Source organism: Bos grunniens, chromosome 11 (genome assembly GCF_055505025.1).
Source record: "Bos grunniens cultivar Pamir isolate PY7600 chromosome 11, Bosgru_T2T1.0, whole genome shotgun sequence".
Taxonomy (NCBI): Eukaryota; Metazoa; Chordata; class Mammalia; order Artiodactyla; family Bovidae; genus Bos; species Bos grunniens.
Genome location: NC_141175.1, coordinates 103,764,881 through 103,791,948, shown reverse-complemented (window position 1 = coordinate 103,791,948; position 27,068 = coordinate 103,764,881). Strand labels below are relative to the sequence as shown.

The 27,068-nt window shown below is 51.7% G+C and overlaps 1 protein-coding gene across 32 annotated transcripts in view; it reads left to right on the top strand.

Moving 5' to 3' along the window:
• The window catches only part of INPP4A (inositol polyphosphate-4-phosphatase type I A), a 118,924-nt gene that overhangs the window by 50,041 nt on the left and 41,815 nt on the right, over nt 1–27,068 (top strand). For 28 of the 32 annotated variants that reach the window (XM_086328062.1, XM_086328060.1, XM_086328053.1 and 25 more), the window contains exons 2-5: nt 15,361–15,431; nt 16,551–16,757; nt 17,309–17,353; nt 24,972–25,090. In XM_086328062.1, the coding sequence (XP_086184188.1) occupies nt 16,652–16,757; nt 17,309–17,353; nt 24,972–25,090 (270 nt within the window). In that variant the 5' untranslated portion in view covers nt 15,361–15,431; nt 16,551–16,651. Of the gene's footprint in view, nt 1–7,863; nt 7,979–9,794; nt 9,973–10,384; nt 10,464–15,360; nt 15,432–16,550; nt 16,758–17,308; nt 17,354–21,114; nt 21,241–24,971; nt 25,091–27,068 lie in introns of those variants that run through there. The other 4 variants (XM_086328031.1, XM_086328033.1, XM_086328032.1 and 1 more) reach the window with 4 other exon arrangements.

Below are 27,068 nucleotides of genomic sequence, written 5' to 3'. Positions count from 1 at the left end.
GTGTGGGAAATTTAAGTTAAAACACTTATTTAAAGAAAAACCTCTGAGCCAGTGCTACAGTGCAGTCATGACAGAAGTCATCCCCCCCCAGCCCCCGCCCAACCCCGAGGGCCTGCTGTTCAGGGGGTGCTGTGACCCGTGCTGTCTCTGTGAGGGGGCCGGAGAGGGGCTGGAGTCCCGCTGTGTGGCCCAGACTTGTTTCTTGTCCTTGGGGTGGTGGGAAGATGCCGCTCTTCTCTGCCCCGTGGCATCCTCACCAAGGCAGGAGTCTTCACTTCCCCGGAGCTGGGGAAGGCTTTGTGAGGAGCACGTGACAGGCAGAGCACACGCAGTTACGCAGTGTGGAGCAGCCTAGTGGGTAGGGTAGTAGATTGGGGAAGAAGCAGTGGGGAGGCCGGGGCCTCACCCAGCAGGAAGGGCACACAGCTACCCAGAGTTGATGAATTGCCTGAGGCCTGATGGCTGAGTTAAAACCCAGAGCAGCCAAGACCCTGACTCTGGGTCACTTGTGTTTCCCTGAGTTTCTGTCTTGCGTGTGGCTGGTGACCGTCTGATGCTCCGCGCGGTGTTCCGTGGCACGGTTCTGGCAGCCGCACCGCTGCTGTGAGCAGCGTGTCAGGGTGTCTGAGGGACCCCAGACTTCAGATGGACGCACTGGCACCTGCTCCCTTTCGGGTCAGTCCCTGCCCGATGGGTGTGCATCCGGCCCCTTCCCGAGCTGCTCTGCTTACCCCGGTGAGTGGGTGGGACGATGGTCCTGGGGTGCTGAGTGGTGCCTGTGTGGGTCTGGCCGAGTCAGCCAAGGGAGGAGGACGTTCCATGCGCTGGAGGTTCCGGCTCTCTGCCAGGGTCCTGACTGCTCCCCAGGGGTCAGGGCCTAGGTGTCTGGGAGGAGGTACCTTGCTCTAGGCCAGCTTTCGGCTTTTAGTTTTTCTGCACATTTCTTTTAGTGGGACATGGGAACAAATCTAAAGCATGAATTTTGAAGGCCCATTTTCCCTGATCTCTAGTATCCAACTCCCAAGAATGTTTAAAAAAAAAAAAGTGAAAGCACAAGTAGAGATTTTAATTAGTTTTCACTGTCGCTGCTCTTGGTGATGGTAATTTTACACGAAGTGTGTGCCAGGGAGACACCTTATGGAGGCCTTTGTTCTCAATGCATTCTCTGCACCATAGAACTCAACTGTGAATTTCAGAGACAAAGAAATAACCCTAAAGGTTATATCTGGACTGTTTTTTTTTTTTTTTTTTTTTTATACAGCTATTCTTGTTAGCATTCTTTTTCTAAACAAAAAGCACAACCACCCTAGGGATCTTTCTGGAACAAGGGGACAATGAAAGAAAGGAAAGATGGTTCTGGTAACTTCCTTGAGGGGTCACATCCCTCTTGGCCTAGGGTGTGGTCGTGGAGGGGGCCTCTCAAAAGCGAAAATGGCTCTAGTGTAAGGTATGTGCTAATAGACCAGAAATTGCTTGGCCTCTTCAGTTACTAAGTGGTTTTAGTTCCTTCTGTGGTTGTTGCCGTGTTGGGTTTCACTTTGTATTTGCAGAATTGAATCGCGTTTCCCTCAGAGCTGGGGAGCCTGTCCTGACTCCCGTTGTCCTGATGACAAAATGGCCTTTGGACCCCCGGAGACCTGCTGGGACAGAGAGCTGTCCTTTATGTGCTGGTCCCCACCTTGGCCCAGCCTTACGAGGCCTGAGATGGTTTGTACCGAGGGAGCGAAGGGTTTGTTTTCAGAAGCCCAAGACGAGAGCTCAGGAGTACGCAGGAGAGCTCTGCAGCGCCTGCGGTCTGGATCCCAGCGCCGGGGCCTGGTGTCAGGGACTCCCTCGCACTGACCCCGTCCCGGCCCTGCAGCCCGGGCGGTCCATTCCCGGCAGCACAAGGCTTCCCTGTCCCCCTGGAGTGGTGGTCCGTGAGCGAGCCTGGGCCTTTGCAGTCAGCGCTGTCCACGCTGCATCTGGGCCATCTCCCTTCCTCACCACCCCACAGCCCGGGGCCTGCATTTCCCTCTGTCTCAGTGTTGTCTGAACGTCTTACTCCTTTGTTACGTTGCCGGGTGCTTGTAAGCAGGGGCACCTCTGACTCACCTGGCATCTCCTCAGAGTGCCTGCTGGACACGTGAGCGAACAGCTGCTGTTCCAGGCTGCAGGCTCCAGGGTCACTCGGGGTGGGTGTGGCGGGGGGCGGGGTGGCGGAGGCGGTCAAGGGCCGCCGGGCCAGGCCTGCCAGTGGAGCGCAGAGCTGCTGTCTGCCCCGGCCCCGGTCTGCCCCTGTCGGGCTGCCCTCACTGGAGGTTGGGGTGTGGTGGCACGGCTGGCTGGTGTGCTCTTGAGCATGAACTGGGTGTGGATGGCGCCTGACCTGCCTGCTGGGGCTCCCCCAACCTGCACTCGGTTGGGGCAGCTTTGAGCGCCACCCTGAGAAACAACTGGGGCTCCGGTCACTGCCCTCAGCTCTTTCTGAATCACCTTCTTGGGATCTCATCATCCCTGCCACTGTTGGCTTTGCGCTCAGAGCCATGGCCAGACTGCCGTGGGACAGGCCCCTGGAAGGCCTCAGTGAGGCTCCTCTTTGCCCTGGTCAGGATGGGGGTTCCAGGCCATCTTTGAGGGGCGGCCTGTGAAGGGAAACACAGTTGGTAGGGGAGCCATGGGCCCTCTCCCCACACGCCAGTCTCCCCCTCAGCTCTGGGAGGGAAGGATGGGCAAAGGGAGACAGGGAGGTCAGCCCTGGTTGGGGAGTGGGGGCTGCTCACCTCTCTGTTGGCCAAGCCTCCTCCTCCTGGCCCAGGTGCCCAGGTGAAGTGTGGGCAAGAAAGGACTCTCCTGTGGGCCACGCCCGCCTCCCTGCCCGTCAGCCACAGAGCGAGTCCCTGTCTCAGTTGCATCACAGCCGAGTAACACAGCCGAGCAGCTGAAGCTGGAGAGGTCACCTGGCATAGAGGAGCCTGCCCTGTATTCCCTGTGTGAACCCGGGGCCCTGAAGTCCTGTCGGAGTTTGCTGTGTTCTCCACCGGGTAGTGTCCATGGTAGCAGCTGGAGGAGCAGCCGGTACACCCCCAGCAGACCCACACGTGGTAAAGCTCGAAGGACGAGTGCCCTGCGGGGCATCCCACAGCGTGTCGCCCGGGACGTCTCCCTCCCATTTGGGTTTTTTGGTGCAGAAGTTGAGCTTGGCCTGGTTGGGTGCTGCCCACTGGAAGGCCTGGGGCTGGCCGGCCATCCCAGTCTCCTGGCTCACTGCCTTGTTCCAGAAATAACTGTCTTCCCGGCATTTCATTGATCTGTGGTGATGCTTCGCATTTCTAGCCCTTTATGGAATAATGTTCCTGCTCAGAAAGTTTTATATTCTCTCATGAATAGAAGGCCAACTTTGACGCTTCTGGCTTAGAAAACAAACTCTCCTAGTGATTATAAAAATAAACTGAAAAAATAAGCAATGAACTGAACCCACCCTGCCCATGTCATCTGAAGCACATGGAACTTTCCAGTTACGGTCAGGCCCGCTTTGGCTGTGGTCCTCCAGAAGGTAACGTGGATGACAGTGGCGTGGACCTGCCGTGCCTTGTCAGGCCCGCACAGCGTCCTGCAGAAGGTGCTGGAGTGCGGGGCCCAGCAGGAGCCCACGGTGGGCTGCCCGTGCGTGTGGCAGATCAGAAGCGCTGTGTGGACTGAGGCCAGCGCAGAAACCCCAGAACCTGGGGAGAGCCTGAGGCCTTCTGATGGGTCAGCTCTGGGAGCTGGACCTGCCTATGTTTTCCCAGAGCTCCACTAGAATGGAGTTTGGGAAGCTGAAGTCCTGCACTAACAACTTGTCTTCTAGTGAATGGAACCAAAGCCTGGCTTCTGCTTGCTCACTCACCAGCAGGTGCGGCTCCACTGGGTCGGGCCTGGTGGGGGCGTCCGGCTTCTCTGCTGGGAGTGCACTTGGCATTAGGTTTGTGAAAAATACAGGCGGGTCTTCAAGACAGTAGTGTCCCTGGGTGGGTTAACGCTGGTCAAGACCTGTGTGTCTCCACGTAGGGTCTGCTACTTCCCTGTGTCAGGCCACTGCCTGAGTGACACGCTGGTTCATGTTCCTTGGAAAAACTTGAAGGACGTTGTGGGCATTTTGTAAGGAGGGGGAGGAATGTGTATTATTCTTGAATTGTGGAGTGTGTACCACCAGTGTGAGCTGGGGACAGCTCAGTGACTATTTCCCAAGCTCCTCGGCACATTCTTCACTGACTAAACCGGGACATTCTATAGTGAACGAATCAAACCTGTTGGAGGCAGTGCAGAGGAGGAAACCACAGTAGTCAAGCAAAGAGCAGAGGACCCCTTGCTAATTACGTTAATGTGTCAGCACCAAAATAGGTCTGGAGTGATGACTTGCTGACTTGGGGTCAGTGTATTTTTCATCCTTCTTTCCCACTGAAATGTAACATGACTTTATGGTATTCTACAAACCCGGTCTCCACCATCAGAAATGTGCAACATTTTATGTATATGTACGTATATGTATGTATACACACACACATATATATATATTTTTTTAAATTTCAGTATCAGTATTGTTGGCTTGTTTTGTCCGTTCATCCTGCTCACTTTGTGGTTTTTAAAGTAATTTATTTTGAAATATTTTGACAAAAATAGGTTATTTTTGTCAAGAAGCTTAATCTCCGCTTAGGAAAAGGAGCGCAAACATGAAATTATGCCCCCCCCCCAATAAAAGACACTGTTCTCATCCCAGAGTTCTCTCTTGTGTCCTCTAAGAAGACCCGTTCCATCGCTCGTGTCTGTGGTGCTGACCAAAAGCCGGACACGGGCTCAGGACTGGTTACCCAGAGAAGACACTTGTAAAGAATGTGGCTGGTGACAGAGAAGGAAATTCTGTTTAGCATGTCTTGAATCTGAACTATTTCCTTCAGAGGAGGTCCTGAAAAGGGATGGAGTAAAGAAAATAATGTTCCAAATAAACATTGTAAGACAAAAACGATAACTTGGGAAAGAGCTTAAAGACCGAGCACCTCTGCAAGTGGACAAGCTTATGCCTTTTATTAGCGTTTGTCTGTCGCTTAAATTACTGGTCCTGGTGCCCTGTGTTAGTTTTGGGAGAGAGACTGGACTAGAAAGACCCACCTTCTGGTCTTGACTTCCCTCTGTAGCTCATGACCTTGGACAAGCCCTCTGGCCCCGTGAGCCTGGGTCCTGTCTGTCATACGCTGCCAGGCAGCGAGCATGGCCACCTGGGCAGGCGTTTTCTACCTGAGAAGGTTTTCTTTCCATGGAGACCAGGTGAGGCGGTGAGCAGCCGGTGGGGGGCGGGGTGCACTCTGGGCTGGCAGGTTGTGGTCGTCTCCTCTCTCGAACTCCTTGCACGTGTTGAAAATGTTACGAGAAGCTTGGCCTTTTGTGAGAATCAGGCAGCAGATAGCAAGTCTAGGGAGAGCCTAACTCGGGAGTGGCGGGTGGGACAGACAGTCGGCTGCCCTGTTACACGGCCGCAGTGCTTGCGCCCACTACGGGGCCCCAAGGGTGGTGCTGGGCACCCGTTCTTACACAGAAGCCCCCAAGCCGCATGTTGCACCTTTCTCTGCAGCTTTCTTGATCTCATGTAAGAGAGCGAAACAATGTGTTGGGGTGCTCTGCCGTCCCTGGATCCCCACTCACAGTCCAGGGGTGTGGCCCCATCCCCACCCTCTGCCCAGCTTGACAGCTTCCTTTTGGGGGACCGTGGCTGCGGGCCGCTGTACCTGTTACCAGCCAGCTGCTGGGAAAATCTCAGTAGCCATTGCAGGCTTCCAGGCCTCAGGCCAGGCAAGGATGGGGTGGAAGGTATGGCAGGATAGTCCTTCTGGAGTCACTTAAGGTCACGTCTGGGTGATGGCTTCTGTATAGAAGCCGCACCTATCATGTTAAATTAAGCTGCACTTGAGTTCATTTGTGCTGGGGTTCTGTTTGTTGTTAATTTGTAGATCCCTTTTAGCTTTAGTTTAAGAGTTCCAAGAAAAGCGTTTATACCTAATTCATATTTATGTTGTCCATTTAAAATAATGTGAAAGGCAATGACCACTGCGAGTTCTTTGACTTTTCTCTTTGAAGGTTAAGAAGCACTTGCCGTAGGGGCTCTCTGTTCGGCTGTGACTTGAGACCATTTGGTCCGGCCCCACCTCCCGCCTCTGGGTGGGCACTCGCCCCACAGGCTCAGGTGTCAGGGCAGCACCTGTGCTACAGTGTGTCCCCTCCAGCCAGGGGGCACCTGCCCTGGGAGAGAGCTGGGGTGGGGGCTCGGGGAGGATCCTTGCGTTTGACCTCTTTGGTGGCTGCAGCCAGAGTGTTGAAAGTGGGGGCTGTCAGAGGGAGGGGGGACATGTATATACCTGTGGCTGATTCAAGTTGACGTATGGCAGAAACCAACACAATATTGTAAAGCAGTTATCCTCCAATTAACGATGAATTAAAAACAAGTGGGGACTGTCGGCCACACCATGTGCGCAGGGCCGTCGGCAGCGGGGGCGGACAGCGTGGAGGGGAAAGGTGGGGAGGAGAGCGCCGAGCAGAGCTGTCCCTGCTGCCGACGAGGGCTCCACGGGCCGGCTCAGCCATTTTCCTGCCCAGGTTTTGTAAGTCAGCCCAGACCTTTATGAAGATGCAACTTTTCTGCTTAAATCCACCAGCATGGGATTCTCCAGCTTGCAGCACAAGGTCCTGTCTGTCAAGTGTGGTTTTCTGGCCGGGCTAGGAGCCCTGTCACTGAGCCCCCTAGGACGAGTCAGCGAGCAGAGGGTGCTGCTGCAGCTGGGGTGTGGGCCACCGCCCTGGGAGGGCACCCGCTCTGTGCACTCTGGCCCCAGGAGCCCTGAGCAGCTGCGGCCACACCCGTGTTGGCCGCTCTCTTCACTGAGAGCACAGACCTCTCCCACAAGGGAGGAGCACAGGAACAGGGTCGGGGTGGGGAGGGGCTTCCGCCGCGGTGGCTGGAGGGAGTCAGCCCCAGCCTCCAGGTGGCCAGTTCTGGGCGGGGGGAGGCAGAGACAGGCACAGGCCAGGCCCTGCAGCCTTGGGTTTGGGTGGAAAAAGAAGAGAAAGTGTCTCAGGCAGAGAACAGGACAGTCCAGCGCTGGGAGCCAGAGTTCCCTGCCGGCTGCGTCTAGAACCCACCTTTGAGTGAGTGCCTGGGGGTGGGGCCTTGGGTCTGTGATGACACCTTCCTTCATTGGCTGCAGACAAGCTGAGCCCCGGGTCCCAGGGAAGCCCTGGTCCTCTCCTCTCTGATCCTCTGGGAGACGCATGTCTTCACAGACAGTGGGAATCAATAAATACTGGATGGTTTCTTCCATCCCAAACACATGTATTTGGGGATTTCTGTGGTCTTGCCGAGAGTCCAGCACAGAGATAGACTTTCATTTAATTATGTGAGGGCTTCGAGTGGCCCAGATGACAGAGGAGCAGGCTGTGAGGCTGATTGCAGTCGGGACCTTGTGGGAGAGTCCCCAGCACTGACCGCGGCTCTCATGATGGCCTGTGTGCTCAGAGCCGCGCTTTGTCCACAGTGTCCTGGGGAGCTGATGTAAAATCGGGCGGCAGATGGAGCCTGGGGCGTGGGGGTGAGGGGAGTGATGTGAAGGACACGGGGTCAGCTCATCCCTGCATTCAGCACCCGGGGTGCCCCTGCTGGAACTGGGGGAACCAGCCAGGGAAGGTCTTGGGAGACGTCCCACCAGCGTGGCCCTCAGATTGTCCACCACTCGTGTTCTCTGTGGTACGTTTTCTGAGGGCGCCTCCTCTTCATCTCTGGGTCCCCGAGACCTGGCCCCTGAGGTGCCCCCACGTGCCATGGGCTTATTGTGAAACCGTGTCTCCTCTCCCATCTAGATGTGAGCACCCAGGCCTGCGGTGCTCAGCATAGCGCTCGTCAGCCCTTTATTCACAGCAACTTAGTTGCAGATAAGTTCCTGCAGAAAGTCCCTTGGAGGTTTGTGGTTTGCAGGTGAGTCACTGGGGCTGAGCTGCACTCTTAAAGCGGGCTGTCCCTGAGGCTCCCTGCAGGAGCTGGTTTTTAGGGAGGACTCACAGGAGGTGAGGGAGCTGCCCTGTTACCCAAGAAAGAGCTGCCTCACAGAGGACAGCTGACCAGGACGTCTAGAGCCAGGAGGCCACAGGCCACAGCCAGAGGGTGGGAGGGGCCACAGTGCTCGTGGGGACAGAAGGGCTGCAGGGGCCAGACGTGCTGAGGTGGGCTGACGTCTGGACCTCTGGGGAGGGTGCTGCTGGCACGAGTCACTGATGGGTGGGGTGTAGGCTTGAGAGAAAGAGGCAGCCAGGCGCCCACACTGATCTGTGTCTTGGCTGGAGCTGCTGGAAGGATGGAGCCATGCTGACCGGGGTGGGAGGATTGAGGGGCCAGGTGATGCGGGGTGGGGAGCAGGGACTTGAAGGGCCTGGGCTTGTCCTGCTCAGGGCACTCCCCCCCACACCCACACACACCCACACACCCAGTCCTTCAGAGCGGCAGGCACCAGGGATCGGCCCATGGAAGACACTCTTTCTGTGGAACAGTGTGGGGTGGGGGATGGTTCTGTGATGATTCAAGTGTGCTCCATTTACTGTGCACCTTATTTCTGTTGTTACTACATCAGCTCCACCACAGATCATCAGGCATCAGACCCCTGATGCTGGGGACCCCTGATTTAGAGGAATATCCACAGCCCACCCAGAGCCTCAGTCTTCCCACTGGAGTCCAGAGATGTGCATTTGAATCTAGGTTACGGCACTGAATCCTGTCAGCCGCCGTGTTCATTGAACGAACAAGGCAGGTTCGTTGATTAAATCGGGTGAATTTACTGCCACGCTGTCTGTTCAGTGTCATTGTCAGCGAGCAGGCCTTGGGCAAATGGGTGGACGCAGGAGGGGACAGATGGACTGTTCCCTGCTGAGTGAGCGCAGGCCCCATGGGCCCTGGGTCGGCTTGTTTGGGTCTGCAGGTGAGAATGTACACCAACTGCAGCACATCTCTTGTTTCCCTGTGCTTGCTTTTCTGAGACACATCACTTTCCAGCATTTAAGTACCAGCAACCCCAAACTGCTGTTTTGAAACTCACTCATGTGCTCAGCCTTGTTCTTAGGGTCCCAGTCCAAAGCCTGAGCCTACCCCCTCCCACCTCCCCCACTCCGCACAGGGGCTGGAGCAGAAAGTAGGAGAGATCTGGGTCCCTGCTCCGAAGGGGAAGGAAGAGGCGGTCTCCCTACAGGCTTTCTCCAGCACAGAGGGACCCCACAGATCCCTTGAATAGGATCCCAGGCTGTCCAGTCCTAGGGCTGGGGTGGGGTCTCCTTCCATCCTCCCCTCTGATAGGGGACAGGGGTGTGGATTCCTCCCGCTAGCAGGCATATCCTCATCTTACAGGAAGGTGGCTCATGGAGGTGCCATGGCTCCCAGTGGCTGACCAGGTCTGACAGCAGAGCCTGGCCTCCCCTGCCAAGCCCCACCACCTCCAAGAACGGACCTCTGTTCACCAATTCCTTCCCAACAGCAGCTGTTAGGCCTGAATTTGTGTGATATTGTTCGAAACTATGATCATTCTGAGCTGAAGCACAGCAGAGTGTCATGGACCTGGAGGCAGAGCTGTGGCTGGAGAACCCAGGGAGGCTGGGAGTTGAGACTCAGCTGGAGGGAAGGCCTTTTTGGCTCGTAGAGGCCCCAGGGCGAGTGCAGGGCAGACGTGTGGAAGATTAGAAAAGGCCTGGGGGAGGAATGCACGCGTCAGGTGGAGGCTCTGTGGGCTGTCACGGGTTTCTTTACACAGGTGCTGCTCCTCGGGGCATCCCTCGGTGCTGTTACTCCTGCTTTACAGATGGTGAAACTGAGGCTGGGAGAAGCTCTGTCATTCTCGCAGGAGCAGCGGTCTGAAGCAGCAGTAAGCGAGCAGGTGCCTGGGTGCACGGCCCAGCTCTGGGCCTCTGCTGGTTGGCCCAAGCTTCCAGGTCCTGGAAGGGCCGGTGTTGAGGGCCCTGTGGACCAGAGTGTCTGGGACTGGTGGAGTCGAGGCCAGAGCACAGGGTGCCGAGCCTCAGGCTTGCCTGTGTGCCTGCTTGGAGCCCTCCGCTCTGGTCTCTGTCCCTGGGCCCTCCGGCCTTACCTGCCCAGATACTCCCTGAGCCTTTGCCTCAGGCAGCGTTCCTGGCCTTTTGTGGGAAGGAGGTATATTTGGCTTTGCTTCCCAGCTGGCTCAGTAGGTAAAGAAACTGCCTGCAGTGCAGGAGACTGCCTGTGTGTTAAGGGTTCTTCCTCGGGTGAGGCTCAGGGTGGGGCGGGGGCAGCTCTGCTCCTGCTCCGCAGTCACGGGGGCCTAGTTCCTTCCATCCAGTGACTCCACCTTCCCTGTGTGTAGAGCTGCCCACCAGGCTCCTGTGTGCAGCCGGGAGTCCAGGGATGTGAGGATCCCATGACCACTTCACCATCTGCATCTGAGCTGGTGCGTGTCCCTTCTGCATGGGTCATTCGGCTTTCTCTGCCCCTGCGAAGGGGCTGGAGGGACCTGCCGGGTAGGTGAGGTCATCATGGGCCTTGATGTTTTCTTAGTAGGTGCTTGTTAGACCCCTGGTCTGTGTTTAGGCTTGAACTCCGCACCCAGGAGGATATGGAGGAAGCAATGACTTGAGGTCTGGCCTTCGCAGGACACAGGTGCCCGGCTGGTCATCCCACCATCACACAGGAAGTGGATCATCCCGATGTGCAGACTGGCTGGTGGATTAGGGAGCCTCTGTGAGGAAGCGTCACCAGGTTCAGCTGCTTGATGCCCGAAAGCCAGTACTTGAGAGACAAGTGCCAGTAGGAATGGAAAGGCTGCTTTATTTAGCAGGCTAGGAACCTGGGGAGAGATGGCAAACTCATGTTCATAGTGAAAGTGAAGTGAAAGTCGCTCAGACATGTCCGACTCTTTGCGATCTCATGGACTATACAGTCCTATAGTACATGGACTATATACAGAATTCTCCAGGCCAGAATACTGGAGTGGGTAGCCTTTTCCTTCTTCAGGGGATCTTCCCAACCCAGGGATCAAACCCAGGTCTCCCACATTGCAGGCGGATTCTTTACCAGCTGAGCCACCAGGGAAGCCCTAACTGCAAAGTTTCTGCTTGACTGTGATCGTCTTTAAAGCGAGAGTCGTTGGGGTGGGGAGGAGGTCGTTCATCATCTTCCACTGTGTGCAGACTTTCTTCTGATTGGCTGATGGTGAGATGTTGGGGCAGTGCTCCAGGAATCTGGTGCTCAGCCTGAAGTCCTCCCCTCGGGTGGGGGCCCTAGTTTCTACAGAAGAACGCAAACATTTTGTTATAGATGTTCCTTGAGGGGGTCAGGACCTGCCCCAAGGCTGCACTGTTGCTTCCTGACTGCTCTGCCCTGTTTTTTGTATCCCCTCTCTGATGAGCAATTTTTGAATCTGTCCTTTGGAACTCAGGGAGGGTCATGGAAGCTGAATGAAGCCTATTTTCCTACAACCAAGAGACAGGGGACACGGGAAGGGCTTTCACCCGGGAGGGGCCCACAGGGTCCTGCTCTGCTGCGGACAGGCTGTTGGCTGCAGGGGAGGCTTCATATGGAAGGGGCAGCTGTCCCTTCTTGGGTTATAAGCAGTAATTTCCCTGCCTGTGAGCTATGTGATGCCTCATCCATCAGTGACTGGCCATCCTGGATGGGGATGTGAGAGAGAGCGCCTCCTCTTTCTGATTCCTGAGCCAGCCTCCTCCTCAGGCCTTCCGTGACCTTTGCTCTTGGAGAGCGCGGCACCAGGGAGCTTCGCTGCCATGGTGCCAGCCATAGAGTGCAGAGGGTTGGGATGGGAGAGGAGGGCCCCAGGTGGCCTCGGGGCTTCTTGCTTTGGGTTGAGGCTGGTCATTCACCCTTTACCCTCCATGTGACCTTGAGGAAGTCACCCTGCCTGGGTTTCTCTGACTGAATCCATGCAACTCCTACATTTTTAAGATGATTTTGAGAAGACCCTCCCCTTCCCAGTGTTCTGACAGATGCCCGTAGGGCCATCCTCCCCCTCAGCTCCTGCTCAGCAGAGATTCCTGAGCCAGAGGGGCCTCCAGACCCTTCCCAGGCCTTGTTCTATGGAAGGGGGGCAGGGAGGCCTTCCCAAGACCAGCTCCTCCAGAAGCAAAGCTGTGTGAGCCATGGGTCCTCCCCGTCCTTGGCCACGTCTCCCTGCCCCCAGCAGTGGAAGGGACGTTGGATGGAGGAGGTTACACATCTCTCACAGTGAGGAGCCAAGGCAGATAGTTTCAGAAGTTCTTGCTTCTTTCCTAAAAATTCATGTCCTTCTAGACAATTCCCCGCCCTTGCTGTCCTCTTTAAATGTCACTTTTTCTCGCTAATGAGCACCAGTCTTCAAATGGGGCTAGGAGGAAACCAGGGACCTTGGGAATATCAGAATCCTAGGTGAATTAACTTAAATTAATGAGACTAATAAGGGAAGTCGAGTTCAGCTGTGCAAATTAGCTTCGTGTTCTGGGTCTCGACTTAAATTGCCGGTCTTAATTAGATGCCTCCCCAAAACCATGAAGCGGCTTCCGAGATCCTTTTGACCTAAAAGCTTCTCTGATCTGTTCACTCTGTCAAGTGTAAAATTAGCCTGGAGATGTTCCTCTTTAAGCTATCCCCAGAGTCTCACAGGGCCTCTGGTATCCGCCACCGTCCAGGGGATGGGGCGGGAGCGGGGGGTGGCTGGGCACCCTGCAAGAGGCGGGGCTGGGCTGGTTGAGGAACCTTCCTGGGGAGACAGGCCATCGGGGTGCAGGTGTGGTGCGGGTGGCCTGTCTCCCCTGTCCCGACGATGAAGGGGATGACGCGGGTAGCGCGCTGCGCAGGCAGCCGGGCAAGTAAGGGGATTTCTGGGTGCCCCCCCTGCCTCTGGCCAGTGCGAGGTGCGGTTCTCAGTGATTCAGGAGCGTGGCAGTAAGCTGAGAAAGAAAATGCTTCTGGCACGCCCCCAGACATGGCCATCGTTAAGATGTGGTCCCTGACAGCTCTGGGCGTCTGGGCCCTTCTTTTTAAATGTCTTTAGCCAGAGCACAGGTAGAACATCCCATTAAAAACACACAAGGTGCAGAGCTGACATGACCACTTTTCCATGCTGTTGTTTTTATTACAATCATTAAAAGGATCAGCCTTTTTATTGGGTGTAAAGACCATTCACAAACAGCACAGTGAATTTTTCCCACAGTAAATCCACTCAAAGAACCATCAGCAGGAGACGGAACACTCCAGAGGGCACCCCTGCCCCCAGCCTCTCACGCGCTCCCCGGCCAGGTCTGCCCCTCAGAGACACTAACACCACTGTCCTGACCTCCCACACCACACGCTCGCCTCCCAGCGCTCGAACTTCACAGCGATGGCGTTGCCTCGAGCGTGCTCTCGAGGGTCTGGCTTTCCCCCTTGACGTTGTTCCTTAGGGTCGTTCGTGTTGTTTGTCTGTTCTGCTGTTGATGGACCCTTGGATTGTTTCTGTTTTGTTTTTTTTTTTTTCTGAATATAGAAACATCCATGTTCTTTACTTTTGATTAATTTATTTGTGTCAGGTCTCAGTTGTGACATGTGGGATCTTCATTGCGTCACGAGGATTCTAGCTGTGCACAGGCTTAGTTGCCCCGAGGCATGTGGAATCTTCCCGGACCAGGGATCGAACCCGCATCCTCTGCAGTGGCAGGTGGATTCTTAACCACTGCACCCCGGGGAAGTCCCTCTGGGTTTTGAATATTATAAATGTTACTGCTTCCAGTGTTCTTTACACACTTTTTGGTGAACCTAAGTGTGCGTTTCTGTGAGCAGTTGCACTCTGAGTTATATGTGTTCAGTGTGGGTAGATACCGCGGGCTTCCCAGTACGGCTGTACCATCTTACACTCCACCAGCAGTGTGTCAGGGCCCCACTTATTCCACATCCTTGTCAGCACTTGGTACTGCCTGTCTGTTCCAGTTTAGCTGTCTGGTGGGTGCACAGAGGTATCTCATGGTTACGGTTAGTGTTTTCCTGATGACTAATGAGGTTGAAGAACTTTTGTGTGTATGTTGCCTTTATTATAATCATTTTAGCAGCCAGATAGTGGTGTGTCTCACAGATGTTCCGAAATGGACTTACCTGTAGCTGGGCATTTAGATTGCTTCCTGTATTTATCATTACAAACGATAGGCATCTCTGGACCCTTGGTGAGAATTTTGTATTGTTTACAGATTTTGATAAATAATGTCAGATTGCTTTCTAGAGTATTCAGACCTTTCCAGAATGTTATCAGTAGTACAGGAGAACTCTGTTGAGTTTCCCCTAGGTCAGTGAGCAAAGCATATTCTCATTAGGAGAAGAAGCAAAACCTCTTTAAGGAGCCTACTTTAGATAACTCTAGGCGTACTTAGCATTCTTTCATTATTATGATTGAGTTTGGTCACTTTTCCAAAATATTTTCTGTGAGTATCCCTCTTTTATGAATTCATACCTTTTGCCACTTGTATTTTTAGTGAGTTTTTTTTTTTTGGTCGATTTGTGTAAGTGTTATGGTAAGATACAGGTCTTAGTGCTGCAGGTTCTTTCTCCATCTGTTTCATTGTCACAGCGTATTTTTGACTTGATGCCTTTTGATGTCGGCGCACTGTCTAGTCTCCCCCTTGGTGACCTCTGTGGGGTGTCCCCAGCCAGGCCACTGCCCTTCTCTGACGTGCCCAGGCCCAAGGTCCCTGGGTGCCCCGCGGGAGGAGGGGAAGGAACACACCCTGCAGGGGAGGGGGTTTGCAGTTTCAGATGCTCACACTGGCCGCCGAGGTCTGCCCTGCAGCCCTGGTGGTGCTGCGCTGCGCCGGGGCCGAGTGCTGTGCTCTGGGGCAGGCTCGCAGGGCCGGCAGCCGCGCTGGGCTGGGAGCCGCGTTTTCAGTGCCCACTGCTGTCCTCACACGTGAGTTTCTCACTGTCGCCCTGAGAGGTGGGTCCAGCCCCCCTCGTCTTAGTCACCAGAAAGCAGAGCCTCCGAGGTGCCCAGCTCATCCCAGAGCCTGACGTTTGTGGCAGGAAGCCTGGGCTCAGCCTCTTATCTGCTCCTTTCCCTGAGCCACATCCCAGCTCCCCAGCAGGCCCTCCCCCTGATCACCACAGGAGCGGGGATAGGAATGAGCACTGTTTCTCATTCTTTGGGGGTTTGAGCAAAACATCTGTTTTTGAGTTAAAAGTTTAGATTGGTGTATGGGGCACAAAGGAGCGTATAGTAGCGCTGGGCTTCCCCCCGTTTTTAGGCATGAAAATAATAACATACACGTTGTAATAAGCATTCCCGAGCACTTCATGTCTGCTCAGCTTGTTAATTTATACTTTTCTATTTCTAGATGATGGACTTGGATGTGCTTCTGTGAAGAGATGCCACGTGTCTCTACTGGCCCAAGGACAAACATGTCCAGTAAGTTGCTGGGTGAATTAACCCAGGAGCGGGAGCTCAGGCCCTTCAGATGCAAAGGTGTTGACACCCTTGGAGAACACGGGGTGTCTAGATATATGGGGACCTTTGAGGGGATTTTTTAAAAATCATATTTATTTAGTTTTAATTGATGGTTGCTTTACAATTTTGGTTTGATTTCTTTTTTGAGGCCTGGAGTCTTCTGCTGTTGTTTAGAAGCTGCTCTGTAGGAGCTGGTCCATACTTTGATGAGCTATTGATGTATTTGTGGAGAGGCAGGAGGTCTCCCTGACTTCCTCCTCTGCTGTCTTCTTCCACTCTCTGAGGGGATATTGTAAACCAGCCTTATTGCCTGGTCTAATTATTTGAGCTTCTGAAGGTTGGTTCCTGCTAGAGACAGCAGGAATGGTGGCATAAAGGGTTGGAAGAATCTGAAACCCATTCCTCGCCGAGTGCGCTGCTTCCTAGAGCAACGCGTGAGCTCCATGCTGGCCGGAGCATCTGGGCGGCTCAGCCTGTGGTGGCTCCTTGCCCAGAAACCCCGTGCCCGAAGCACAGCACCGTCCACTGAGGTGCAGATGGTCGTGCCTTATGGGAAAGAAAGCCCGAGTGACATACATGGGATTCCTGTGGCCCTGAGGGGCAGAGACCAAGGCTGGAGACGTGCCTTCGGTCCCCAGCTTCTGTTGTCCTATTTTGGCCAGTGTGCGGCAGACCTCTCTCTTCCCACACCTCTTATCCTTCGGGAGAGAGATGGTAATGAGCTGATTTATCATTTTAAAGCTCCTCCGAGATTCGTCAATGGGAAATCATAATAAAGCCGACCCCAGCCATAGTTTATGATTATGTTGAGCCATCATTTAATGTGGTACTTCTCTGTGGAAGAGACCCTGCTCTCTTTATGGAGTCCTGTGGGTGAGAGGAGAGGGGGAGGTGATTAGACAGGACCTGGATCGTCAGACTCTCCCCTCCTCACCTGCCGGGGACCCTGGCTTCACCGAATCTTGCCCGTGTAGGTCACGTGCTCTCTTCATGAGGCCACAGTGTCTCTCTGTTACCATCCCATCCCCGTATTTTGAGTTTGTGTGTTTGTTTAAACCAGTGTTTGTTCCTGTTTCTCAGGACAGCTGCCGCCTTAGGGGACGAGGGCGTGGTGACGGGGCTTCTGGAAACTCAGGCGTGCTCTGACCCAGGAACGGGAAGTCATCCTCACCAATGACATCATGACAGCAAGAGAGCACAGCCCTCGCCATGGTGCCAGGGCCCGTGCGATGCAGCGGGCTTCCACCATCGATGTGGCAGGCGACATGCTGGGCCTCTCTCTGGCAGGTGAGCCTCAGCAGGCTGCCTGTGGGCCCTCGCGGTGGCAGTGCCAGGGGGTGCGGGGCCGGGCAGCCCCATTTGAACTGGAATAGGGAAAGTCAGCCCTCTTCCTGGGACTTGCATCCCCTGGAACCTGCCTGCCAGGGTTTTCCAGGTTGCGTGGGCACCTCCAGGGCTCACTGGCCAGTAGGTAATGCGGGAGTGTCCACAGTGCCTGTGTGACCGGTGCCCAGACCATAGTAAAAGCCCTTTGCATTGTGGATGTGCAGGCCCAGGGGGAGGGGTTTAGTCTCGGGGTCCGCAACTTCTTAGGAATCTCAAATCATCTCATGTAACAGTTTGGGAGAAGGCAGAGTGTTGGGTTCCCCCCCCCCCCATCCCATTTTATTGAGGAGTAATTGACATATCAGTACATCACTGTAAGTTCAAAATGTAGAGCTTGCTGGTTTGATGTATGGATACTGTGTCGCCACTGGTGACTGGGCTTTTTGCATCGAATCGGAAAGCAGGGAAAAGTTGATTAAGGCTGATTTTTTTGTCATTTCTCTTTTATCCAGGAAACGTACAAGATCCAGATGAGCCCATTTTAGAATTCAGCTTAGGTAGGTGTCTGTAATTTTTTGTGTTAATATACATGCAGCTTAAAACCCGAGACAAAAGCACCGCAACTGGCAGGAGTTTGTCCAGAGACCTTGGCACTGCCACCACGGCTGTGGAAGTGCTTCTGAGAAGCGGAGGCCGAGAGGCCGGTGGGAGCCTCCTGCACGTGGGAGGGGACCTCAGCTGCCTGGCATGGGATGCCCGTCTCCTCCACATGTGCTCCGTCCAGGCTGGTGGTGGGAAGCGGGCAGGAGGGGGCCCCAGAGATGCAAAGTCAGCCTCGCTGGGGAGAGGCAGGAGGGGTGAGGACATGGGGCTCAGGGCCACGTTGCTCTCCCTGCGGTGTTGCTCTCTGGCGCTCAGATCCTTGCTCCACGAGCAGAGGCACTGACGCCCTCGTGCTCCTCGCTCTTGAGCCTCAGTGAGAGCGTGCCTGGAGTCGGGCAGCATGGCTCACTGTGGGCTCACCCTCAGGAGCTTCTTCTCCAGGGCCCAACACTCACTGGTATTCCTCTCCTTGTCCTGTCCCTGAAAGGCTGCTGAGTGAGGCGTGCCCACCTCGCCGTCCCCACCCTCCTTCCCATCCTAATTCTGCCTGGCTACTCCTCAAGGCTGGAGGCTCTCTCTGGTGAAAGTAAACTCAGTCCTCCACAGAGATGCAGAAATGCTGGCCTTTGGAACCCAACCAAAGCAGTCAGCTGGCCACCCTGTTACTGTCGGGGAGCCTGCCTAGGCCAGCATGCCCCGCCGCCTCCTGAGACCGCCTTTTTAGAACCGAATGTACGTTTGCCTGTGCTGACGAGGACGGGCGCACGTGTGCTGATCGCAGTCTTATTTGTAATAACCAGCACTGGAAACAGCGTCCATCAGCTGGAAGATTAACTATGTTATGTGCGTACAGAGGATGGCTGCTCAGCTGAGAGAAGGCCCAAGTCCCTGACACACCCCTGGGTGCGTCTCAGAATCCGTGAAAAGTGTGAAAAGTGAAAGAAGCCGTAACAAGAGGCTGGGTGTTGTGTAACTCCATTTTCGTGAAAGTCAGAAGGACGAGTCTGTAGCGAGAGCGCACAGGTTAATGCTTACCTGGGAGCGAGGTGAGGGCAGGGAGCACAGGGAGCCCTTTGGGGCGATGGAGGTGCTCCCTGTCTGGACAGAAGTGGTGGGTCTAGGAGTGTGTGCGCTGATCAGAACCGAGTGCCACACTTAAAGTGGATGTGTTTTACATACAAATTATTCCTCGAAGGTGATATAAAGCAAAATGAAAGAAGAGATTGCTGGAAGGCTCACAACATGAAAAAGAAAAAGATTAGAAACAATAGAACTTGGGCTTCCCTGGGAGTCCTGTGGTTAAGAGTCCTCCTGCCAATGCAGGGGACACAGGTTCGATCGCTGGTCCAGGAAGAACGCCTGCGTTGTGGAGTAACTAAGCCTGTGCATCACGACTGCTGAAGCCCGCGTGCCCTAGAGCCCGAGCTCCGCAATAAGAGAAGCCGCTGCAAGTGCGAAACCCGCACGCCACAGCTAGAGAGCAGCCCCCACTCGCCGCACCCAGAGAAAAAGCCTGCACAGCAAGGAAGACCCAGCCCAGCCAGAAATGAGTAAATAAAACGATCCAAAAGAGGGAATAAACCGAGGAAAAGGAAGATCCAGGAAACAGCCCAACACAGGAGAGAAGTCACAGAAATCCTTTAATGAATAGTATTTGCTTAGCTCTAATCGGAGAAGGCAATGGCACCCCACTCCAGTACTCTTGCCTGGAAAATCCCATGGACGGAGGAGCCTGGTGGGCTGTAGTCCATGGGGTCGCTAGGAGTCGGGCACGACTGAGCGACTTCACTTTCACTTTTCACTTTAATACATTGGAGAAGGAAATGGCAACCCACTCCAGTGTTCTTGCCTGGAGAATCCCAGGGATGGGGGAGCCTGCTGGGCTGCGGTCCATGGGGTTGCACAGAGTTGGACACGACTGAAGTGACTTAGCAGCAGCAGCTCTAATAATGTAGGACATGGATGTAACAAAAACGTTGAGTTAACCTGACTATAGAGAGAGAATGAGAGTTGATATAATGGAGATAAAAATCTTCACCCTATAATAGAAATCTAGAAATCAGGACATTTCTGAATCTGACAAGTCAAGGGCACTAATATAGTCATATTAATTAGACATATGGAGGAAGAAACAGCTTAAAAAGGTGAGGGAGAGTTTTATGTTAAATGAATTTTACTATATACACACACAAAACAGAAGGTGAGGAGTAGGAGCCAGATAATTGAATGGTCAAATATTTTATCTTAAAAACAGAATTTAAAACTGAAAAGCACTCGTTTAAAAACCTTTATTAGAGAAAATGTTAGAGGGAAAGAAAGCCCGATCAGAGAGACCCACAGTCAGCATCTTGGTATGTATCCTTTTGCAGATATTTTTTTACACCCACACAGTGCTATACAGAAATTGTTAATGATTTCTGGTTGTGGAGGTGATGGAATTATTTACAGAATTGTCATCCTCTTGTTTTTTAAAAGTCATTTTAGAAAGTCTTTAATTTGTTAATTCCTTCTGTTTTCTGTGTTTTGGTGTTTTGGCCGTGAGGCGCGTGGGAATCTTCGCTCCCTGACCCTGCGTTGGAAGGCGGAGTCCCAACCACGTACCGCTAGGGAAGTTCCATCGCCCTAGTGTTCTTAATATGGTTTCCACGTAGCAGAGCATCACTGGCGTCCTTTCGTTTTGGTCTGCGTGGGTCTGCCACCTCATCGTTCCAGATGCCTGCGTAGAGTCTGCTGTGTAACTGTGCCGTGCTTATTGTAACCAGCCTCCTGTTGCTGGACACTTCGGTCTTTTCAGTCTGCCGTCGTAAACACCAACAGTGAATGTACATGTGCCTGGGTCTTTCGCATGTTTTGTTGGTTCTCTCCTTGGGATAAGTCATAGGATATAGAATTGCTCAAATGATAGGCACCTGAAATGTGTTTTACCTCGGTAGCATTTATTCAGCTGGGACACAGATGCTCTGGTTGGAAAGACACTGCATACACATCAGGGATTAATGGTTTCTATGGAAATGTGCCAGAGGATTATGTAAGTGATAAGCAGGAGATGTGACTGTGGGCCTCTGAGAGGAAGCTTCATGGAAGTCATGGAACTGAGCTAGGGATTAAACCTTGGGTGAGATTTAGGTTGGATACGGGCAAGGCCAGGAGAGAACGTCACTCGTAGGGAGGTATTTTCTGAGCACGGCAGTTGGCCCATCAGCCCTTAAGCTGACATCAGTCTTTCCAGCCTCGGGCCACTTGCTGTATCTCAGTCTACCTGCCATCACTGGGCTTTGAGAGACCTAGGTGTTCTAGCCTCACATGATGAGAGGGCAGGCCGAGAGAGACCAGACCAGGGTCTCTGCGGGGTATAGCTTAAAGGACGGAGAACAGCGGAACAGTCATATCTCTGATGTGGAGGCAGACATCATAGAAGAAGTAGAACAGAATTGAAAAAGACAACAGGGGCTTCCCTGGAGGCTCGGTGAAGAATCCACCTGCCAGTGCAGGAGGCATGGGTTCAGTCTCTCGTCTAGGAAGATCTCACATACGGCGGGGCAGCTAAGCGCATGCACCACGGCTACTGAGCCTGTGCTCGGAGGCCAGGAGCTGCAGCTGCGGAAGCCCACACGCCTGGAGCCCCCGCTCTGCAGCAAGGGAAGCCCCCTCAGTGAGACGCCCGTGCACCGCAACTGAAGAGTAGCCCCCCGCGCTCTCCACAGCGCTGGAGAAAAGTCCGCACAGCAACGGAGACCCAGCACAGCCAAACAGAAATAATAACACTGTGTTTCAAAAAGAGAACAAGACCTTAAAGCTTCTGGAAGAAAAGAAACTGGAGAACTCACAACCACAACTTCAGGTTAGGCAGAGATTGATCACTTGGCAGGAAGTACGATATGTTTTAGTTTTCTATTGCTGCTGTAACAAATTACCACAATATAAGAAATATAAGACCTTAAAACAAGCCAAATTTATTATCTTACAGTTCCCTTAGGTCAGAAAGCAAAGGGCTCAGCCAGGTCTCTACTCAATCTTATAAACACCAAAGTCAAAGCATCAGCATGGCCCCAGTCCTTCCTAGGGACTCAAGGGTTAAAGGTGGCTCCTTATTCATTCAAGTTGTTTGAGGACTGAGGTCCCTATTTCTTTGCTAGCTACCAGTCGAGGCCTGTTCTCTGCTTATAAAGGCCGCTCACGTTCTGTGGTTGTGGCTCTTTTCTCTCTCTGCACAGCCAGCAATGGCAGGTTGAGTGCCTTTCATGCTTAGAACTTCCCTAGTCTTTTTTTAATTCACACCTTTGTAACTCACCCTTCCATCTTCCTTTTGTACTTTTAGGAGCTCATATGATTAGATTAAGCTCATCCAGATAATCTGCAGTAATCTTTCCATGTCAAGATTCCATGACTTTAGTTACATCTATGAAGTCCTTTTGCCTGTATTATAATGTTTTCAAAAGTTCCTGGGATTAGAATTTGGCCCTTTTTGAGGGGAGGGACGTTTTTCTGCCTGCTAGTGTCTAAAATTAAAAATCTAAAATAAAAAACTCTGGAAATCTTTGAGAAAATGAATAAATAAACCACAAACTGGAGAAAAATATTCACATGTACCTGACAAAGGACAGATCTAGGATAAAATGCTTACAAATTGACAGTAAAAAAATCAATTTAAAAATGAACAAAAGACTTGAGCAGACTCTTGACAAAAGAAGTTAGAAAAATGAACAAACACATGGTGAAAAGATGCTTAATGTCATTAGTCATCGCAGAAGTGCAAATGAAAACACGTTCTTTGGAACAACCAAGATAAAGGCTAACCCACCAAATGGTGGGATTCAGAGCAACTGGAGCTCTGGTAAATTGCAGTGAGATTATAAAGTGATGCAGCCACTTTAGGAATCTGTCAGCTTCTTACAAAGCTAAGCATATCCTTCTCTACTGTAACCTGGAAGTTCCACTCCTAAGTGCTTATGCAAAAAGAAAACATGTTCACAAGAAGATGTGAGTAGGAATGTCTGCTGCTGCTGCTAGGTAGTGTCTGACTCTGTGCAACCCCATAGACGGCAGCCCACCAGGCTCCCTGGTCCCCGGGATTCTCCAGGCAAGAACACTGGAGTGGGTTGCCATTTCCTTCTCCAATGCATGAAAATGAAAAGTGAAAGTGAAGTTGCTCAGTCATGTCCGACTCTTTGTGACCCCATGGACTGCAGCCTACCAGGCTCCTCTGTCCATGGGACTTTTCCAGGCAAGAGTACTGGAGTGGGGTGCCATCACCTTCTCCAAGTGGGGTGCTATCGCCTTCTCCAGGAATGTCTATAGCACCTTTATTTATAATGGTTCAAAACTGCAAACAACCCAACTGTCTATTAACATACAGTGACTGGTAAGTAAATTTTGGTATATTCATACAATGGAATATGATTCATCAGTTTTTAAAAAGAATTAATTATCAGTATATAAACAATACAGATGAATCTTGAAAACATTCCATTTATGTTCAAGAAATTCAAGAATGGACAAAAATGGTAAAAATCAGAAAGTGGTTCGCAGGCAGGGGAATTGACTGAGAAGTGGGACGGGAGCTTTCTTGTCTGATGGAGAAAGTCATCTTGTTTTGTGAGTGTGTATGATTGTCAAAGCTCATTGAATGAAAACCTAGGCTCTTTGTGTCTTATTATATCCAATAAGTAATGAAAACCCATAAAAATGTATGAGAACATATTACAAAGAGATCAATTTTCAGAAGTAAATTAATTGGCAGAAGTAAAAATCAATTTATGAATTTTAAATCACCAGTAATATTTGAAAAATAAATGAGAATGACGAGAACAGGAGTAAAGACCTCTAAAAATCCTCTCCTCCATAAAGACAGTGAAAAAACGGTCCAGATCAATGATTTCAGTTGCCAAGATGCTGAAACAGCCTAAGTGCCCATCAGCAGATGAATGGATGAAGATGTGGAGGGCGTGTGTATGTATTTGTTGTATATGTGTATATTATAGATGTGAGTACACACACACACACACACATAGAGAAATATAAACAATGGAATATTACTCAGCCATTAACAATGGATGAAATTTTGTCCTTTGCAGCAAAATGGATAGACTTGGAGGGCATTATGCTAAGTGAAATCAGTCAGAGAAAGATAAACACTGTAGGATACCACTTATCTATGGAATCTAAAAAACACAACAAACTAGTGAATATAACAGAAAAGTAGACTCACAGATATGGAGAACAAACTGGTGGTTTCTGGTGGAGAGGGCCAGAAAGGGGCATATAGGGGCGAGGGGACTGAGAGGTACAGACTGCTGGGTGTAAGATAGGCTCGAGGATGTACTGCACAGCATGGGGAATACAGCCAATGTTTTGTAATAACTAAATGGAAAGTAACTTCTAAAATTCTATAAAAAATTAAAAACAATCAATTGTTTCAGAACTCTGGGAATTAAGCAGAGGCCTTCAGCACTCTGGGGCATGTTCATTGCCTCTCCAGAAAAGCCAGTTCTTGTTATGAGTGTTGGACTTTGATTTACCGTATATTTCGTCAGTCACAAGGTGGATATCTTTCTCATCTTTTAGTATCTTTTTAATCAGAAAGTGTCTTATAGTTAATGGCATATCATAGGTTAATGGCGATGGGCCTTTTTTTCTTTGATAATGCATTTTACAGTAGATGGCATGTTAGATTCAAAGAAGTATGATCCTTTTTATTGTGGATCCCTTCTGTGATTGATTAAGGCTTCCCTGGTGGCTCAGACGGTAAAGCGTCTGCCTGCAATGTGGGAGACCCGGGTTCAATCCCTGGGTCAGGAAGATCCTCTGGAGAAGGAAATGGCACCCCACTCCAGTACTCTTGCCTGGAAAATCCCATGGATGGAGGAACCTGGTAGCCTACAGTCTATGGGGTCGCTAAGAGTTGGACACGAGTGAGCGACTTCACTTTCACTTTATCTGAGTCTTACAATCTATTTCAAAATGCTTAGTGCAATACGTTTTCTAACTGAAACAGTTCGTGAAGTGTCTTTAGTTCTAAAAAGCCACATGTGTAGTAATCTCAAATTTGATATGAGTCTTATAGGGAAAATGAATGAGCATGATTTTCTTAAAAAGAAAAAAAAAAACCTTTATTTTGCAATAGAATTTTAATTAGCTTCCAACATATGTCACACACAGACCCAGGGACACCGTGAGCTTAGGAGTGCAGCAGCCCTGGGTGTGGGCGTGTGTAGCTGGGTCTTGATTTCATAGACTCTGTGGCTGCTTAGTTCCAATTAGTTGTTAAGGTCAAACTTCACGGGTCAGACCTTTCCTGTGTCATCCATTCCGTGGATGAAGAGAGCCTTCCATCGGCAGTTATGGCATTGCTGTCCTGGGGGCCAGGAAGGCTGGGAGGAATGAGAAGGGATCATTTCTAATTTAAAAAGTCTCCTCCCTGTAACAGTAGTCAAGGGTGATCGTTTCATTCCGTTGTGTGGGTTTTACTTCTTTTACCTTCTTTGGGTGTGTTTGGAACCGAGAACTAACTGAAGTCTGATTTTTAAGAACCATTTCTACTTTATTTATTTTATTTCTATTCTAATTTTGTAGCCTGCAGTGAGCTGCATACTCCGTCACTTGATCGAAAACCAAATAGCTTTGTGGCAGTGAGCGTGACCACCCCACCCCAGGCATTCTGGACGAAGCACGCACAGACGGAGATCATCGAGGTGGGTGCTTCTTGCCCCCGGCGGCTCCAAGACTGCTTCTGGTCCTGGTGGGAGGTCTGCTCAGTGCCCTGAGCACCCGTAGCTGAGGTTTATTCCTGCAGATTGTTTTCTTCTTGCACGAACGTTCAGCACACTGGTATCTTTCATCACACTTACTCCTCTGGGTGGTGCTTTTATTTGCCATGTTGTCTGTAGTCACTCAGTTGGGTCCGACTCTGCGACCCCATGGACCGTAGCTCGCCAGGCTCCTCTGTCCATGGGATTCTCCAGGCAGGAATATGGAGTGGGTTGCCATTTCCTCCTCCAGGGGTCGAACCCAAGTACCCTGCATTGGCAGGGGGCTCGTTACCACAGAGCCATCAGAGAAACCCTTGATTTGCCATATCCTTTACAGTTGTTGATTATCTATTGGCTGGCTGTTTTTAAACAGTGATCCTCTAAGGTAGATTGCTTTTTAAGAGGTAACACCTCATACTCCCTTCTCATCTCTAATTGGCTGCTACTTTTGGACACTTGTGGTCTTTAATCAGAGTTTAGAGAATGTTAATTATCAACCAACCCTCGTACTAGCCACACTTTTTATTGGTTTGTATTTTTATATCCTTTTTTGAGTTGTATGTTATGTGTTTACTCTGTACATGAAATGAAATGATACAGTCACCTCAGGAATTTTACTGGATTTCTTTAGATAATTGAGCACATTACGTAAGTTATGAAACTAAGTGTAGGAGGTGGCTGGTGTGAGCTCCTGTAAGATTTTGTTGGTGATGTGAGTTTCTGTGTGAATGTTGCCCTCCCTGGCAGTCTCCAGCAAGCAGACTGCATTTCTCCTTCTTTCCAAGTTTTACATTTTGCCTGATAGACCCTCTCATTACCTTGGAAATTTATTTCAAGTTCAAGCCAACAGTTCTGGTTTCTACCATTTGTCTAGCACGGCCTACCCACAAAGCACTGGGAGCTGTGGATGACACAGTGAGACTTGAGCCCCGCCCCTGCCTCAGGGAGTCTACCAGGCTGTGGGTGAGGCGGCTGAAGTGAACGGCTCCCTGCAGACGAGCGGAGTGTGGGCCGTGTGAGGGCAGAGTGAGCGGGACAGTGCGTGGGGACGGGGGCCTGTCCCGCTCACTGCGCACGAGACACCGCAGGGGTGCAGGGGGTCTGGCCGCGCCGTAGCCGGCTGGTCTGCAGGTGTGTTTAAGGCAGGTCCTGGGGGAGTGATCTGGGCCCTCACTGGCAGCGGGGAGGAATGGGAAGAAGGGGGCGTGAGAGGGAGGCTCTGCAGGTGGAACTTGCAGGGGTGAATTGTCCCTGGGTGGTTCAGAACAACAGAGAAGGCAGCAGAGCCGGTGCCTGGATCTGGAGCCTCCTTGGAAGGAGAGTCAGAGGGAGTCTGAACTAGCAGATGGAGTGGTTGGGTGGGGCTGTGGCCGCAGCAGGTCACTGCAGGGTGGGGTGGGGATGAGACTGTCCAGCAGGTGGCAAGACATCAGATCTGGAACTGCCGGTACAGACAAGAACTGCTAACAGTTTGGCCAAGATCACTAACCACCACCTGAGGAAGCGAGTTTAATATAATGGCGTTTGAGGTCAGGGCTGGGCTGCCAAGAAATGGTCACCTATGATCTAGAGACTCGCAGCTCATCCTCAGAAAAAGACAACCTTAAAAAAGCTGGACCTCCATTCTTACAAACCCAGGATTCTAGAAATAAACAATTCTGACTATTCATTTCCTCTTTCATCTTTCCATCTGCCTCAGCTTAAAGGAATAGCCTACAGTAGTAGATCCAAATACATCTGAAGTGGTAAGAGTAGTTACAGAAAGTCTTTCCTGCTGGGGGAGGAGCCCTTAGGGTGAGCTCGTGGGCCCAGCATGTGGTGATCTATTCGTGGTATCTGGGCCTACAGGCTTTGTCTTTCTTGGAAAGCAGAGTTTGGCTTGTCTGCATCCCTGTAAAGCCTGTTTGCATTCCTGTTGATC